Source organism: Cuculus canorus, chromosome 1 (assembly GCF_017976375.1).
Source record: "Cuculus canorus isolate bCucCan1 chromosome 1, bCucCan1.pri, whole genome shotgun sequence".
In the NCBI taxonomy this organism is placed as follows: domain Eukaryota; kingdom Metazoa; phylum Chordata; class Aves; order Cuculiformes; family Cuculidae; genus Cuculus; species Cuculus canorus.
This window is the reverse complement of record NC_071401.1, coordinates 63636450-63651508: the sequence shown is the minus strand read 5'-3', so window position 1 is coordinate 63651508 and position 15059 is coordinate 63636450. Positions and strand designations below refer to the sequence as shown.

Sequence of the window (15059 nt, the reverse complement as noted above, 5' to 3'; positions counted from 1 at the left end):
CCATCATACCTAGATTTATGGAGAATTAATGCCTTGACATCAAGAGGACTTGCAAAGTTCTTCCCCAAGAGTTATAAAGTACACTTCAACAGCTGTAAATCAAGATTAAGGAACCAAGAAGTCAGTTAGCAAATAAAAAATATATGGAGAAACAGCATCAAGCCTTGATGATGGCTTCGCAGGTGGTACAGAGCAGTAAGACAGTAGCGCAACATCAAACTGTAAAGGCGACTCCACTTTGAAATTCAAACAAGTCCTTCCTTGATTTCTTCCTTTTATTCAAATAGTGCAAGGCATCTTTCTAACCAAATGACTGTGCCAAAAGTGGTGAAATGATAGCAAAAGAGAAAAAGAGCTTTTTTTACAACATTAAGTACGCTAGCAGAGTCTTAATAGTCAAATGCTCTCTTTTAGATTTATCTATAGTCACTCCTGAAAAAAAAAAAGCAATTCTATAATTCTAGTCTGGACCCCATGAAAGGAAAAAAAGGGCACGGGACTTAACGGTATAGAGTGGCTTAGGTCCTGTGTGAGAGAATCCTGCAAGAAAGTCTGCTCTTAATAGGCAGCATTACCCAAGTGAAGAGCTTCAAATGCTTCTTCTCATCCTTCTAGAAGTCCTCTTGAAACACAAGAGATGAGGCACAGGCTTCAATCAAATCAATCTGAAGCTCTTTGACAGAAGCTTACACCCAGAGATTTTTTAATTATTATTCAACACTATCACCTTCATATTCTAAGCCAATATTTAGAACTCCTGCTGAGTTATAAAGTACTTACATTTTTTGAACAGTTGATATGCAAATAGTACAAAAAAAAAGTATGCTAAGTAACAGGGCACAAATTCCTGTTTTCCATGTTTACCTCATTCATACATGATGTGTTTTTCTGAAGCAGACAGGAAATTCAGACTAACTTCGCTTTCATAGCCCGATGACTAGAAAGCTTAAGTATTGAGTGCAGAACTCCAGGATAATTTTGCAACTCCTGTTGTCAAAGATACTTAAAAGACAAAATGTTGAACAGGAGAGGTTTTGCTCTTGATTTGGAAAAAAAAGAAAAATGGTCAATGCCAGGTTGGGTTTCTTTTTATTGTTAAAACATTAAAGCATAACACTTCATCAAATACAAGAAATTTAGGGGGCTTCTGACGTTACAAACATCTGAATCATCAAGAGAAAGAGTTGAGCTATACATAATCTGACGTTAATCCATCAATTTAATGTACATTAGTACATGCTTAAAACATGGCCAAAATACAGAATCACAAAATAAGTACCTTGATGCTTCTAAATCTGAGACAAGTCAGTCAGAGAACTGAGTGCAATAAGTTTCTGACAAACTACACACTCAATTACAACTTCAGGGCAGAATTAACTCCAGAAAAAAAAAAAAATCGGGAGTTTCTCATGCCTGGCTCATTCATATTCGCTATTTGGTGAGATTTCCATAATTGATCTCTCAAATTTTATAAATTTGAGAATTCTCAAAGAATTCCATAAAAACATTTTGAAAAATACGACATTTAACAAATGTGGAAAAAAGTTCAGTCTTCGCGGGAATATATGGATCGCTTGCCACTCCAGTCCTTAATTGCCTGCTGTGTTTTACAAATCTTTACAAAACTAATTTGTGTACATTTTGGTTTCAAAAACATAGTACATCTGAAAAATAAAATATGACTCTACTGACGGGTAGAATACAAAGACATGAACACGCATTTAAAATGACTTTAGAAAGTAAATCATTTCAGTAATACAGCTATAAGACAAGTTAAACATAGTACAATAAACCATGCATCTTCTGACTTGTCAGATCAGCTAAACTACTCGGTTAACATAAGCAACACTTTTCAACACTTCTGTAAATTCAGCTTTTCTAGGACAAGGGAAAAACCAGATTAAATTTGTTCTTCAAGTGGTTCAAGGTTGTCCAAATGTTTTTTAGGTGTATCATCACTATGACGGTTTTGGCAATGGGTTAAATGTTTCTTAAAGCCTCGGGGGAAATTAGATTCAAAATTACAACGTGGACACTTCAACAAACTTTGACCATGAGCAGCAACATGATTTTTAAGAAGAGACTCCAAAAGAAATGCTTTGCCACATATTTTACATTTGTATGGGCTTTGAACATTATGCTTGTTAACTAAATGGTGCAAGACAGCACCTTTTTTCATTGCACGACAGCAACAAATTTTGCAATAATACTTTCCCTTGCCACGCTTCATGTATTTTGCTATTTCTTCCTCAGAGATGAAAGCCTCTTTCTCTTCGGTAAACTGCAGCACACACTGTGGCTGCATGGGAGTAGCTGCATCTATTTTGCTCTCTTTGCCATAATCAGCTGATTCCATATCATACTGTTCTTGGTCACTATTAGATTCTTGTTCCTTTATCTCCATCGAGTCCATCTCTGTTTTTCCACACTCAGTGATATTTAGTTCAGAATCTGAGTTCTCCTGGTTTTCCTTCTTGGGCTTCTTTTTTGGGCATGAATATAACATGTCTTCTGGTGATTCTTTGGCTAATATTGATTGTTCATCCTGTGAGAATAAATCATCCAGTGGTTTCTGATCATCTAAACTGTGAGAAAGAAAGTCACTCTCACCAGACTCACTAGGTGTCTGGGGCTCAGAGGAAAAACCTGGAGCAGACTTGTGAGGCTCGGAAAATAGGATGTTCTTCTGCATTTCAGAAGGTACAGTAGTTTCAGCATGTCTCTGGACATCAGAGGATAAAGCAGCAGCAGGCTTCTGCATCTCAGAAAATAAAGCATGCTTTTGAATGTCAGGGGAAACAGCAGATTTCTGGGAGTCAGTAAAAACAGCCTGTTTGGGGGTCTCGGGAGACACAGAAGGAGTAGGTTTCTGGGACTCAGTAAAAAGGCCATGTTTCTGAACTTCAGGAGAAGTAGACTTCTGAGACTCTGGAAAGGAAGAAGGCTCCTGAACTTCGGAGGAAATGGGAGCAAGTTTCTGGGCTTCAGAAAATAGGCCATGCTTCTGCACTTCGGAAGAAACAAGAGCCGATTTCTGGGCTTCAGAACACAGGGTATGTTTTTGGCCTTCAGTAGAAAGAGCAGAAGTAGATATCTGACTCTGGGGCTCAGAGAAGACAGCACGTTTCTGGACATCAGTAGAAATAGTAGGATTAGACTTACGAGACTCTGGGAACAGAGCTCTTTTCCGAGGTTCAGGGAAATGAGCCCGTTTCTGAACCTCAGACGAAGCAGCACAGGTGGATTTCTGAGTTTCAGAAAAATACATAGATTTCCGGGACTCAGAGAGTTTCCAAGATTCGGGAGATACCGAAGCACCAGGCTTACGGACCTCAGTAAAGAAAGAGGGCTTCCAAGTGTCAGAGGAAACCGTGTGACTGGATTTTCGAAGCTCAGGAGAAACAGGGGGAGAATGCTTCCACGTGTCAGGGGACAGAACAGGTTTCCAGCCTTCAGGGTAAACAGATGAGATGGGTTTCCATGGCTCAGAAGAAACAAGAGTAGACTTCTGGGATTCAGAAAAGGACGTAGATTTCCATGAGTCAGAAACAAATCTCCTAGGTTCTGGCGACACAACGGGGCCAGGCCTTCGGGGCTCAGGGGCAGACCTCCGGGATTCTACAGACACCGACATGGCAGGCTTCGGAGCCCAAGGAGAAACTGTGGAAGACTTCTGCACTTCATGCGGTGTCGATCGCCAGGGCTCGGGAGAAACAGTAGGACCAGGTCTCCATGACTCTGGTGAAACTGCTGGAGCAGGCCTCTGGTTTTCAGGAGAAGAAGCAGAAGCGGGCCGACGCATTTGAGGATGCCTCCGGGGCTCAGGAGACCCAGCTGGGGCATACCTTCGCGGTTCAGGGGATACTGCTGGAGTAGGTTTCTTTGGCTCCGGTGACACAGCTGGGGAGTATCTGCGGGGCTCTGGAGACACAGCAGGAGAATGGCGACGCGGCTCTGGTGATACAGCAGGGGAATGCCGACGGGGCTCTGGAGACATCGCTGGGGAATGGCGACGGGGCTCTGGAGACACAGCCGGGGCTGGCTTCTGTGGGTCAGGGGACACAGCAGGAGATGGCTTCTGTGGGTCTGGGGATACAGCAGGGGACGGTTTCTGTGGGTCAGGGGACACAGAAGCAGACGTCTTTTCAGAGTCTGGGGACACCGCTGAGGCTAGCTTCTCTGGGTCTGGAGAAGCTGCTTGGGCCGACTTTCCTGGATCTGGGGACATGGCCTTGCCTGACTTCTCTGACTCTGAGGAAGTCGCCTGAGACTTCTGGGGCTCCGGGGATGCTGATGATTTCTGAAGCTTGGGAGAAGCAACAGGTTCAGATCTGGAGAGTTCAGGAGAAAGTGTAGGTTTCTGTGGTTCAGATGTGACACTTTTTTTGGAGGAATCTGAATCTCCTTCTACCTGTTCTTTCCGCTCCTCATTCCACTTCTCAGGCACTGCATGTTGTGCTGTGATGTGATAATACACATTGCAGTACATCTTGCTAGTAAAGAAACATTTGTGGCAGTGAAACAGTTTTGCACTTTTTTGATAAAATATAAGTTTACCCAAACCGGCAGCATCCATTTCATCACAATACTCTGGGTGTATGGTACCCATGTGAATTTGTATGTTTTCATAGTCCGTTCCTCTGAAGTTGCAGTGATCGCACTCTAAGCGCTCTGTGGTTTTACGTAGTATCTGCATCATGTCCATTTTTCTATGGTCAGTAACAGTTTTCACAGCACTGCACCTCTTAAAGAGCAAGCTTCAGTTCCTGCAATAAAGGAAAAAAAATCTGAATAGTTAACTGTCCATGTTAATCTCAATTCTTTACCATTTCTAAATAGCCACACCTGCTTCTTACTCCAATTTTAAAAAGCATTTCTTCTGCTTAGATACTAACTACTTCATAAAGAAATCCAAATATATGTTTCTCCAACTTCTACAAATTATATCAGTAGAACTTGAAAAACAAAGCATATATTTAATCACAGGCCTTCAAAAACCTGCAAGAAAACGATTTAAAAAAAGGAATCCAGGTGACGAAGAGCTAAGTTTCCGTTTCATTCAATAAATGTGACTTAGTTTCTCAGTTGCCTTTTATTCCCAGACTAGAAGTGTTTTTATTTACACTACGTATGTAAACCCAAACCAAAAAGTACTCTGAAGCACTGCCTCTGAAATAAAGCCATTTAAAAACTGCATCTTCATCATACAGTTTCAAAATGAATGAGCTGGTTTTGACAAAGACAAAAAACATTTCCAGAATAAAACAGCAGCCTAAAGCCTAGGTTGTTTTAGTCTGTTAAAACACTGTTTTTCTTTCCCTAATTATATGAAAAACAAAAGCTGCTGCTCATAAAGACATTATTCATTATAAAAAGATTTCTTCTGTTCCATTATTCCATGGAACAAAAATATTATTTAAATAAAAGCAGGGCTCTTTTTTCCAGTTGGTGTACTTGACAGCCCTCTGTACTCAAAGCATTGCTTAATGCAAAAAGACAGACGTACATTTCTCAAAATTACTGGTTTTGCAAGATCTTAACAAAAAAAATCAAAACAAAACCATAAACGCAGCATCTGAAATGCAAATAATTTTTAATGATTTGGCTAGATTCAACTATTTCCAACAGAATTTACCAGGATCAGCTACTACAGCAAGCAGAAAACAAAGCCTAACCATATCCTGTAAGTCATTTTCATGTCAATGTGGGAGGTATCTCTATGGTGAGAAGGAATATTTGCACACTAATGTGAAATGCATACTTTTTTTTTCTTGTAGGTTCAAATTAAACAGACATTAAACGATTACCATGCTAAGCTATCAACGTGAATTTGGTGGTCTTGTAAGACACTGTTGCAAAACACACAAAGGTTTTGTGTCATTTTAACATTAATTTTCCTGTCTAAACATATATTAGACTAATCTAAAAAATATGCATTCAAAACAAGTTTTCTTAATGTATTCCTAAAGCATTTTTACCGTGGTTTCTTATGGAAATGAGGCCTACACAAGCCCATTGCGCTACAGCCAATGCCAATCAAACTGGACAAAGCAATCCAGTCTTGTTTTAAATTTCTACAAGTTTAATGAAAACCAGGATCTGAGTAGAGAACAAAAGAAATGCCTGCACTGAGGCTAAGGCTGAATATCTCACTTAACAGTTACTGGCTCTGTTTAGCCTGTAATCAGTACAAGAGCGGTCAGTATGCAAATAGTCTTAAAACTTGCAGAACAAGCACTGTCTGAATCAGCTTGTAATGAGGTAAAAAGAGGAGTTAAAAATACGACAGTGAGCTGCCTTGGGTTTGAGGCAGGGATAGAATGAAAGTAAATTAGCAGTGCTGCTAAAGGGTGACATGGGTACATAAAAAAAACAACAACAACAAAAAAAAAACCAAGAAAGGGAGATTGGCAGACGAACACAGGGCACAAATGCCTAAGAAATAAAGGTTCACTAGCTCAGCTGCTCAAGGAACAACTTCTTTGCACGTACAATGCATAAGCATTTCATATTAAGTCACAGGAATAGATAGATTTCCAATCAGGAGGCATGGCAGGACCACAGATGCAATCTTTAGGAGGGATCCTGTTTTACATTTATGAGACAAATGAACAGCATCCAGATGCAGGGTAGCTACTCATGAGAAGAAATTGCATTGCTCTACAGATACAGAATGGAAGGAGCCTATGCTGTTGTTTCCCAGAAGATATCCCAAAACACAGTCCACACCACATTCAGTGTTAGCCACAAAACACTTACCAACATCTTATAACAAACCTTATATTCCTATAAAATATCAAAACAAAACAAAAATATAATTCTAGTGGTCTATATCTCTGTAACTCAGAGATAACAAACAACCTGACCATTGATAAACACCTAAGCCAGCCATGTTTTAAGACTCAAAGACCCAAAAGACTTTCTGAATTACGGTTTGGGTTTTTTTTTTACTAGGGGATTTGGGGCAATGGTAGGAAAGGAAGATTTCAATTTGAAAGCAAAAAATTCTGAATTGATCATACAAGCTAAAGAAAAATAATTTTTCTTTTTACCAAATCACAGCAGAACATAATTAAGACAGTAAGGACATAATGCACTCATCACATTTTCACAACTGAAAAAGAATCTGTCACTTTCAAAATTGGTGGCAATCCTGATGGACTATTTTTTTTCCTCTGGAAAAACAAAAAAGCTTTTCCAAACTGAATTTATCACAGCTTACAACAAAGTTTACCAGAGAATCTCTTAAACACTCCCTCCTTTAATTTCCCTCCTCTTTACACAACACCTAACTGTTGCCCTTTTTGGATTTTTCCGCTATCCACTTCTCTCAACTACACTTCACCCCACCTTCCAGCCCCTCCTTTTATTCAGTCCTATCTTACTTTAAACCGGAAATTTCCATTTTCTTTCCCAATGCAACAGTAAGAAAAGGTCTCTGGCTCCCTTCCACAAATCATCCAAGTTGCTGCTAGGCTTTTTTGACCAGGAGGTTATTCTGGAACTGTAAAGTTACAAACACTTCCTGATTTTCATCTCCAGACATTCAAAGGTTGACATCCAAGCCTTTGGCATAAGAAAAAACGTTAAAAAGTTCGGGGTACTCTCTCTCACACTGCCATCACTCATCATTTTTAAGTCTATAACTTGACTACAGTGTAGCTGGCAATGTACTGAAACTGCCACTTCCCTTGAAATCTCCACTGAGTTGATGCATACTCCTGAGCAAGACAACTCTGGTTTTGCAGCACCTTAGGCCATGACTCCATGAAATAAAAAAATCTAGTTTTAGAATAGTTACTGTAAGACCAGTAACAAACTTGAGGGGTGCTGAGCCACTCATGCTATCAATTTAAATTTGTCGAAACACTTCTGAAGGACTAAACTCCAAAATGTTGCTGGTTCATTTAGTACATATCCAAATAGGTAATCTCTAAGATTTTCCTTTCAATCCCTCCTGATCCTTTGAGCTCAAATGCCACTGTCTCTACACAGTTCTGATTGCTGCCCCCCTCTCTATTCTCAGTTTGTCACACAGATAACTGCCTGCTTCATATTTCTCATTGCCATCAACTCCAGAATCAGAACTTGTTGTGTGCTGTATCCTGCCTTGTCTAGTTGAGTGAAAGTTTGAGAAGCAGCACTGTTTCCTAAACCACCCCACACCAGCTAGAAACCATGTGCTCAATAAACAGGACATAGAATCATAGAACCCCTAGGTTAGAAAAGACATTTGAGATCATCAAGTCTAACTGTACCTGCCCAGTACTAAATCACATCCCTAAGCACTTCATCTACCTATCTTTTAAATACCCTTATGGATTTTGACTCAATCACCCCTCTAAGCAGCCTCTGCCAGTGCTTGATAACCCTTTCAGTGAAGAAATTTTTCCTAATGTCCAATACGAACCTCCCCTGGTGCAGCTTGAGGCCATTCCCTCTTGTCCTATCACCTATCACTTAGGTGAAGAGACCAACACCCACCTCTCCACAATTTCCTTTCAGGTAGTTGTAGACAGTGATAAGGTCTCCCCTCAGCCTCTTCTTCTCCAAGCTAAACAACCCCAGTTCCCTCAGCCGCTCCTCAATGCTTGTTCTCCAATCCCTTCACCAGCTTCGTTGCTCTTCTCTGGACACACTAGAGCACCTCAATGTCTTTCTTGTAGTGAGGGGCCCAAAACTGAATACAGGATTCGAAATGCAGCATCACCAGTTCCAAGTACAGGGGCACAATCGCTTCCCTAGTCCTGCTGGGCACACTGTTTCTGATACAGGCCAAGATGTTGTTGGCCTTCTTGGCCACTTGGGCACACTGCTGGCTCATGTTCAACTGGCTCTCAACCTACAATGCCAAGTCCTTCTCCACCAGGCAGATTTTCAGCCACTCTTCCCCCCTAGTCTGTATAGCTGCATGGGGTTGTAGTGTCCCAAGTGCAGGACATCCATGGCTTTGGACCTGTGCTCAGCAGCATCTTTTTGGCAACACTTAAAGTTGGACTACACTCCCTCTGTGTAAATGTCTTATTACAGACACCAAAGGGACCTTGATCTGCAATACTCCAACACAGACCCATAAAAAGGGTGCGCAAAATAACTGATGCTGTCAAAACTGGCAGGGTGCTCTGCACGCGTTGAAAGAACTTGAGAAAATACTAAATCCAAACATCATTCTAGTCGTCTGAAGCCCTTTGAGAGAAAGTACAAATTTCAGGATGAAAATCAAGTTGTCACAAGTGACAGGACTCCCAAGAAACACAGCAGAAGGGAGATGGCCACTAGAATATCTCTCAAGCTTGCTTCAAGACTCCTAGGAGAAATGAAGGGGCTGCCATATGGTCGAGTACAGACAGCTGCTGTGCAGGCCCCAGGCCGCTTTGTTTTGTTGAACACTAAGGCAGATCCTATCTCTTTTGTAAAAAGGACAGTCCACCATTGTCCCTACTCAAACTCACAGTTAAGGGATGTGCCATGCCACTGCGGCTACAGCCGAGTCTGTGCTGCATGCCACTTCAGGGCTACAAAGCACATTATGTTCTTTAATGGCTATTTCTGCGTCTCCTCCTATTGTTCTCATTTTTCATGACTGCAACACTGGGAAAACAAATACAGATACAGTCAAAAAGAAACAATCATCTATTCTGAGAACACATTACAATTGAAGCAGAAGCTTGAAGCACAGCATTTATGCTTGCTTGTGTACGTATCCGGTCTCCACTTCAAGACAAAGTACTAAGATTCAACTACAGTCCTGGAGTTTGCAATACTAAACTTTAGCTCAAGGAAGCCAAAACTCATTCAGACTCTTAGACAGACAAAGACTTCCACTGAAGTCCAACTGAACAGGTAAGTGCTTCTGTCTACAAGCTTACTATATCCACAGATATCCAGCACAGTAATGGTATAAGCACCAACTCGGCCCTTAGCTTGACTAAAGGTTTTTGCTGACCTGAAGTGACATACATCAATGTCCCTCACTCAGGTTAAAAGCTGCTTGAAGGGACCCAGAGATCTCAGCAGTGGGAACCAGACCCCACAGCTGCTCCATCATCCACCTTTCCTCCATCCCTGCTTTCTTTCACGACTATCTAGAACACACATACAAAGGTTCCAACCTCCATCCCTGCTTTCTTTCACGACTATCTAGAACACACATACAAAGGTTCCAAACACCAGTTATTTCTTCTCTCCACAGAGATGCTGAAGATCCTTACACCAATTCCTGTCCTCTACACTGCAGTTCTGGCCATAATCTCCTCTACCACAGGAAGAACAAAAAAAAAGGCAAGGTAGAAGGATCAGTACGAGGACTCCTAAGTACCTGAGAAAAAGAACAACCATCACTACTTTCCTTGCCTAGTTCTCTGCATCTGAGCAGCCAGTCATGACTTGGCAGAAAGAAAAAGTGCAGTGAGATAGCTGCAAATTCTGAAAGTGGCTACGTATATTGCAGGGCAACCACAGAATGTGGTCAAATAGCATCAGGAATCTCTGTTCAGCTCACTTTAGACTCAACAGCAGGAGTGGTCTAAGTTAATGCACAGCACAGGTAGACCCTCCTGGTATCTTTCCAGTCAGTACATAGGGCTACTTCAGAGCCAGTTCCTGGATTTGGCATCCCATCCTCCATGAGGACCCCACTAAAAATTAAGTTATACTTCCTACTTTCAACAGTGGTAGAAAAGAAACGTGCAGAAAATACTGTGTATAAGTAAGAATCTCTCATTTCCGGTTACTTTTAATAAACACATTTTACATTAACTGTTGCAACATTTAATACATCCCTGCACTGTCCCTCAACAGCGGATAAGCTGTGACTGTCATGAGGTAGTGCCAGAGGGAAGCAGTGAAGGGCTTGACTGCCTGTGAGCACAGAAAATTACAGGTTACTTTTAATATGACACACAGAATTTCAGAACACAGCAATAAATAGTCTGTCATATTCTTCAGGCTGTTCTGGTTCTCACTGGCAGAAAGATCTATATATCTTTTCCTCATGATAAAGAACCAAGCCTTATCTTCTGCTTGTGAAACACAAGCAGAGAATGAAGACATGCAACACACATCAATGATGCCAGCACAGCTAGTAAAGCCCTCAAGAAGAAAGTCTTCAGTTTTCTGTGTTCCCCTACATCCACACTGGATTCTCTACATCTGCTGTGAGCTAAGACCTAAAATGAGCGCTGCCTTCCACACAACCTTCAAGTCACAGGCAACACCTCAGCAGGAAACAGGTGACCAACAACCTCTTAACTTCAAGACACCATTCTGTCTATTGTTATGTCCATCAAGCAAACTCAGTCGGCCTGTACACCTGTGAATGCTCACCTTACTATGATAATCCTCCAACCTTTATGGAGCACCACGCATCACAACTCTACTCTGATCAGCACAGTCACTGCACAGGAAGGACAGCTGTTCATTCTCATCAGTTTTGGAAGGTTCTTGCAGGCAAACAGCTCAGCTATTTCCTTCATCAGTGAAGAGGGCTGATGGTAAAGTTTGACCCCGGCACCAGAAAGCCACATACAGCTGCATCACTGCCGCTACTAGCAGGAGCAGATCCAGACTATTGCTGTGTTTAAGCAAAAGGAAAAATGACATGTTCTTGCAGTGCCCAAAAGTAAGTGGCAGGCTGGTAGCAACATGACACTTCAACTGAAGCTATATCCTTGTGTTGTGACTGACAAAGGAAACAGAAGTTTAGCTTCCAGCAAAAGATGCACAAAAACATCCCCACAGCACAGCAGACCAGGCACTTCACAACACTAACGGCAGGTAAGAGGGTCAGATCCAAGATACCATGAACAGGACGGGCAGCACTATGCTCCTGATAATCTAGCAGCATCCACAGGAAGCAGATGCCATCCACACAACCAAACTCCCAGCTATGAGCCCATCTATTTGGTCCAAGTTCCATCAGCAATTATTGCTAAACCACATCTTTAAAATTATACCCCTAAAAAAGGCACAAACACCCTGACCCGACCAGCCACTGAAATGGTGAGATATGCTCTAAGGACACATGTGACACCAGATCCCGGCAGCAAACAGCTGTATTATGTGGCCCCATGCTTCCAGGCAGCCTTCAGTCAGTGGACAGTTACAAAGTGACAATACTTGATGCACACGCAGATTACTTAAAAAACATGAAAGGGACTGAACTGCAGCTGTCTTGCAAAATTTCCACCTTTGCTAAGAGAATGACATTTAAATGTCCACACAACATTAGTTCTTAGTGCAAGATCTAACAAGAGTATAAACTGCAAAGTAATATCTAGATACCCATGACAGATTCAGGGTAGGAAAAACTAAGGCCATGCACTTCTGAGAGGGCTTCCTAACTCAAATTGCATAGCTAGGTTCCAAGAACAGCTCCAGAAACCTTATTCCTGCAGTGCTAAACCTGAGCTAATGAAGTGGCACCAGACCCACTAGAGCCCACAACCTGCAGTCAGGAACTGTGAATTAAGACTGTGAAGCTCGGTGACACCAGGCTAAGAATCCCATTTACATTATCCTGACAGAAAACGAGGTTCAAGGGGAGCTTACAGCAGAGCTAAATGAAACACAAGATCTCTGTATTCCTCACTTATAAAACAACTCAGTACAAGTCAAGCTCCCAATTACCTTTCGAAGCATCTCATAGAGTTTCCCTACCAGAACCCCCGAACTCGCGGTGTGTTCCACCTGCTCCTCCCTCTGCCGGCCTTTGCTTTAACTTTCCTTTGGGGAGGGGGTGCCCAGTGGACGCGGCTTTCCCAGGGCAGCCGCTCCTCCCGGGGCAAGCGGGGGCACGCTCATCCCGGGAGAACGGGGGTCATTTTTCCTAGGGCACAGAGGCCGCTCATCCCGGGGCAGAGAAGGGCTGATATACCGGGAGAAGGGGCACTTATCCCGGGGAAAGGGGTTCGCTCCTCCCGGCGGAAACGGGAGCTGGAAAGCTGCTCATCCCGGGAAAACTGGTTCGTTTCTCCGGGGCAAAGGTGGGGTCGCCCACTCAGAGGGAAACGGGGGGTTCTTTCATCCTGGGGCAATCAGGGGGACGCTGACCCCGGGAGAAAGGGGGTCATTTCTGCCGGGGCAAAGAGGCCGCTCGCGCTGGGGGAAAGGAGGGTTCGCTTCTTCCGGGGGAAACGGGGGGATCGAGCCTCCAGGTGGAAACGGGCCACGCACCCTGGGGCAAAGGGGAATTCGCTCCTCCCGGGGAAAGGAGGGTGCTTATCCCGGGGCAAAGGAGGGCTGAAGAGCTGCTCATCCCGAGGAAACGGGTTCGTTTCTCCCGGGCCAAAGAGGGGGCCGCTCATCCCGGAGAAACAGGGGCTCGTTCCTCCCGGGGCAGGATCGCCGCTTATCCCGGGGGCTCGGGGCGCCGCTCCCGCCAGGCAAAGCCCCTGCCCATCCGCCCATTCATTCCCACACCACCACCGCCAGTTCGGTCCCTTTCCCCGCCCCCCCCCGGACAAGGGGAGGCCCAGGCCCCGTGCCCAGCTGCCGCTCGGTGCGCGGCGGGGCTGTGACGGGCTGGGGCGGGAGGGAAGCGCCCGCACTCACCGCGGCTCCGGGCGGTGGCAGCAGGCCGGCAGCGCTGTTGGGCGCGGGAGGAGGAAGAAGAGGAGGAGGAGGGGGAGGAGGGGAAGGGGAGAGGGGAGCGGGGCGGGGGGCTGCGGGAGGAGGCGCGGCTGAATAGCGCCGCTCTCGCCGCTCCCCCGGGCCCCGCGCGACGCCCAACCGGAAGCGCCGCCGGCGACCGCGGACCCGCCCCCACCTCCCCCCCTTTTCCTCCTCCCGCTCTGGGAGCGCGCGCTGGGCGGGGGTGTGCAGCGAGCGGGACGGGTCACGTGCCGGCTCTGCGCGCGCGCACACACATCGTCCCCGTCCCCGTCCCCGAACTTGGTCCGTCACGCGGCGTCATCCGCCGAGCCGGCAGGGGGCGCTGCGGCTGCGGGAGGGGGGAGAGGGGAGGGAGCGGGAAGGGGGGAAAAAGGAGGAGGGGGAGGAGAATGAAGGAGGGAGGAGGGAGGGGAAAGGAGAGGAGGAGTGGAGAGGAGGGAGAAGGAAGGAGAGAGAAGGAGGTGGGAGAGGGAGAGAAGGGATGGAGAAGGAGAGGGAGAAGGAGGGAGAGAGGGGAGGAGAAGGAGAGAGGAGAGGAGGGAGGGAGGGAGGGAGAAAGGAGGAGGAGGAGAAGAAGGAGGGAGAGGAGAGGGAGGAGGTGAAGAGGAAGGAGGGAGGTGGAGAAGGAAAGAGGGAGGAAGGAGGAGGTGGAAGGAGAAGGGAAGGGAGAGGAGAAAGGAGGGGAAGGGATAAGAAAGAAGGAGGAGGGAGGAGAAGGGGAGGGAGAAGAGGGGAGGAAGGAGGGGGAGGGAGAAGGACGAAGGAGGGGGAGGGAGAAGGGAGGAGGAAGGAGAAGGAGAAAGGAGGAGGAATGAAGGAATAAAGGAGATCCAACCAGCCTTTTCTGGCTGTTCTTCTCAGCTCAGACCCATAGGATCCCAGCAGTAGATTCACAGGCCCTTCTTTATTGTTGACTGTTAGAAACTGAATTGATGGAATGATGATCTCTTTCCCAAGAGTATGCTCTGGGCAGAAATCTCTACCTGAGAAGCAGGCATAAGCTAGGCCCTGCAAACTAGTGGGTTGGTGTGAGCAGACATTGGTATATTAAATTCACTGGGCTGGGGAATTGAGACTTTGGTCACCCATGCAAAGGTCAGATCATAGGATGTCTTGAGTTGGAAGGGACCCACAAAGATCATAAAGCCCAACTCCTAGCCCTGCACAGGACAACCCCAAAATTTGCACCACATGTCTGAGGGCATTGTCCAAATCCTTCTTGAACATTGTTGGACTTGGTGCTATTACTGCTTCCCTGGGGAACCTAATCCAGTGCTCCACCACCCTCTCAGTGAAGAAGCTTTTTCTAATATCCAACCTAAACGTCTCCTAGCACATCTTTATGCCATTCCCTCAGGTCTTGTGATGGATGCTCTTGTATTGAGGCAGCTCTGTTCTTCCTTTGTCTCCCATCCCTCACCTTCAATATCTTTGTATCCCTCTTGAGG

The 15059-nt window shown here is 44.9% G+C and overlaps 1 protein-coding gene across 2 annotated transcripts; it reads right to left on the bottom strand.

Annotated features, from left to right (window-relative positions):
* Positions 1 to 697: 697 nt before the first annotated feature.
* Positions 698 to 13909, bottom strand: CHAMP1 (chromosome alignment maintaining phosphoprotein 1). 2 transcript variants are annotated; one of them, XM_054083339.1, is made up of 2 exons: positions 13891 to 13909; positions 698 to 4766 (listed from the first exon to the last, which is right to left on the bottom strand). In XM_054083339.1, the coding sequence occupies exon 2, from the start codon at positions 4703 to 4705 to the stop codon at positions 1901 to 1903; it is 2805 nt and encodes a 934-aa protein (XP_053939314.1). In that variant the 5' UTR covers positions 4706 to 4766; positions 13891 to 13909; the 3' UTR covers positions 698 to 1900. The 2 variants fall into 2 exon arrangements, with proteins under 2 accessions (XP_053939314.1, XP_053939303.1); XM_054083328.1 differs by lacking the exon at positions 13891 to 13909 and adding an exon at positions 13552 to 13667 and having other exon boundaries at positions 699 to 4766.
* Between the last annotated feature and the right edge of the window lie 1150 nt (positions 13910 to 15059).

Excerpts from the sequence above, each read along its gene's own strand:
- CHAMP1 (XM_054083339.1), bottom strand. The coding sequence starts at position 4,705 with ATGGACATGATGCAGATACTACGTAAAACCACAGAGCGCTTAGAGTGC.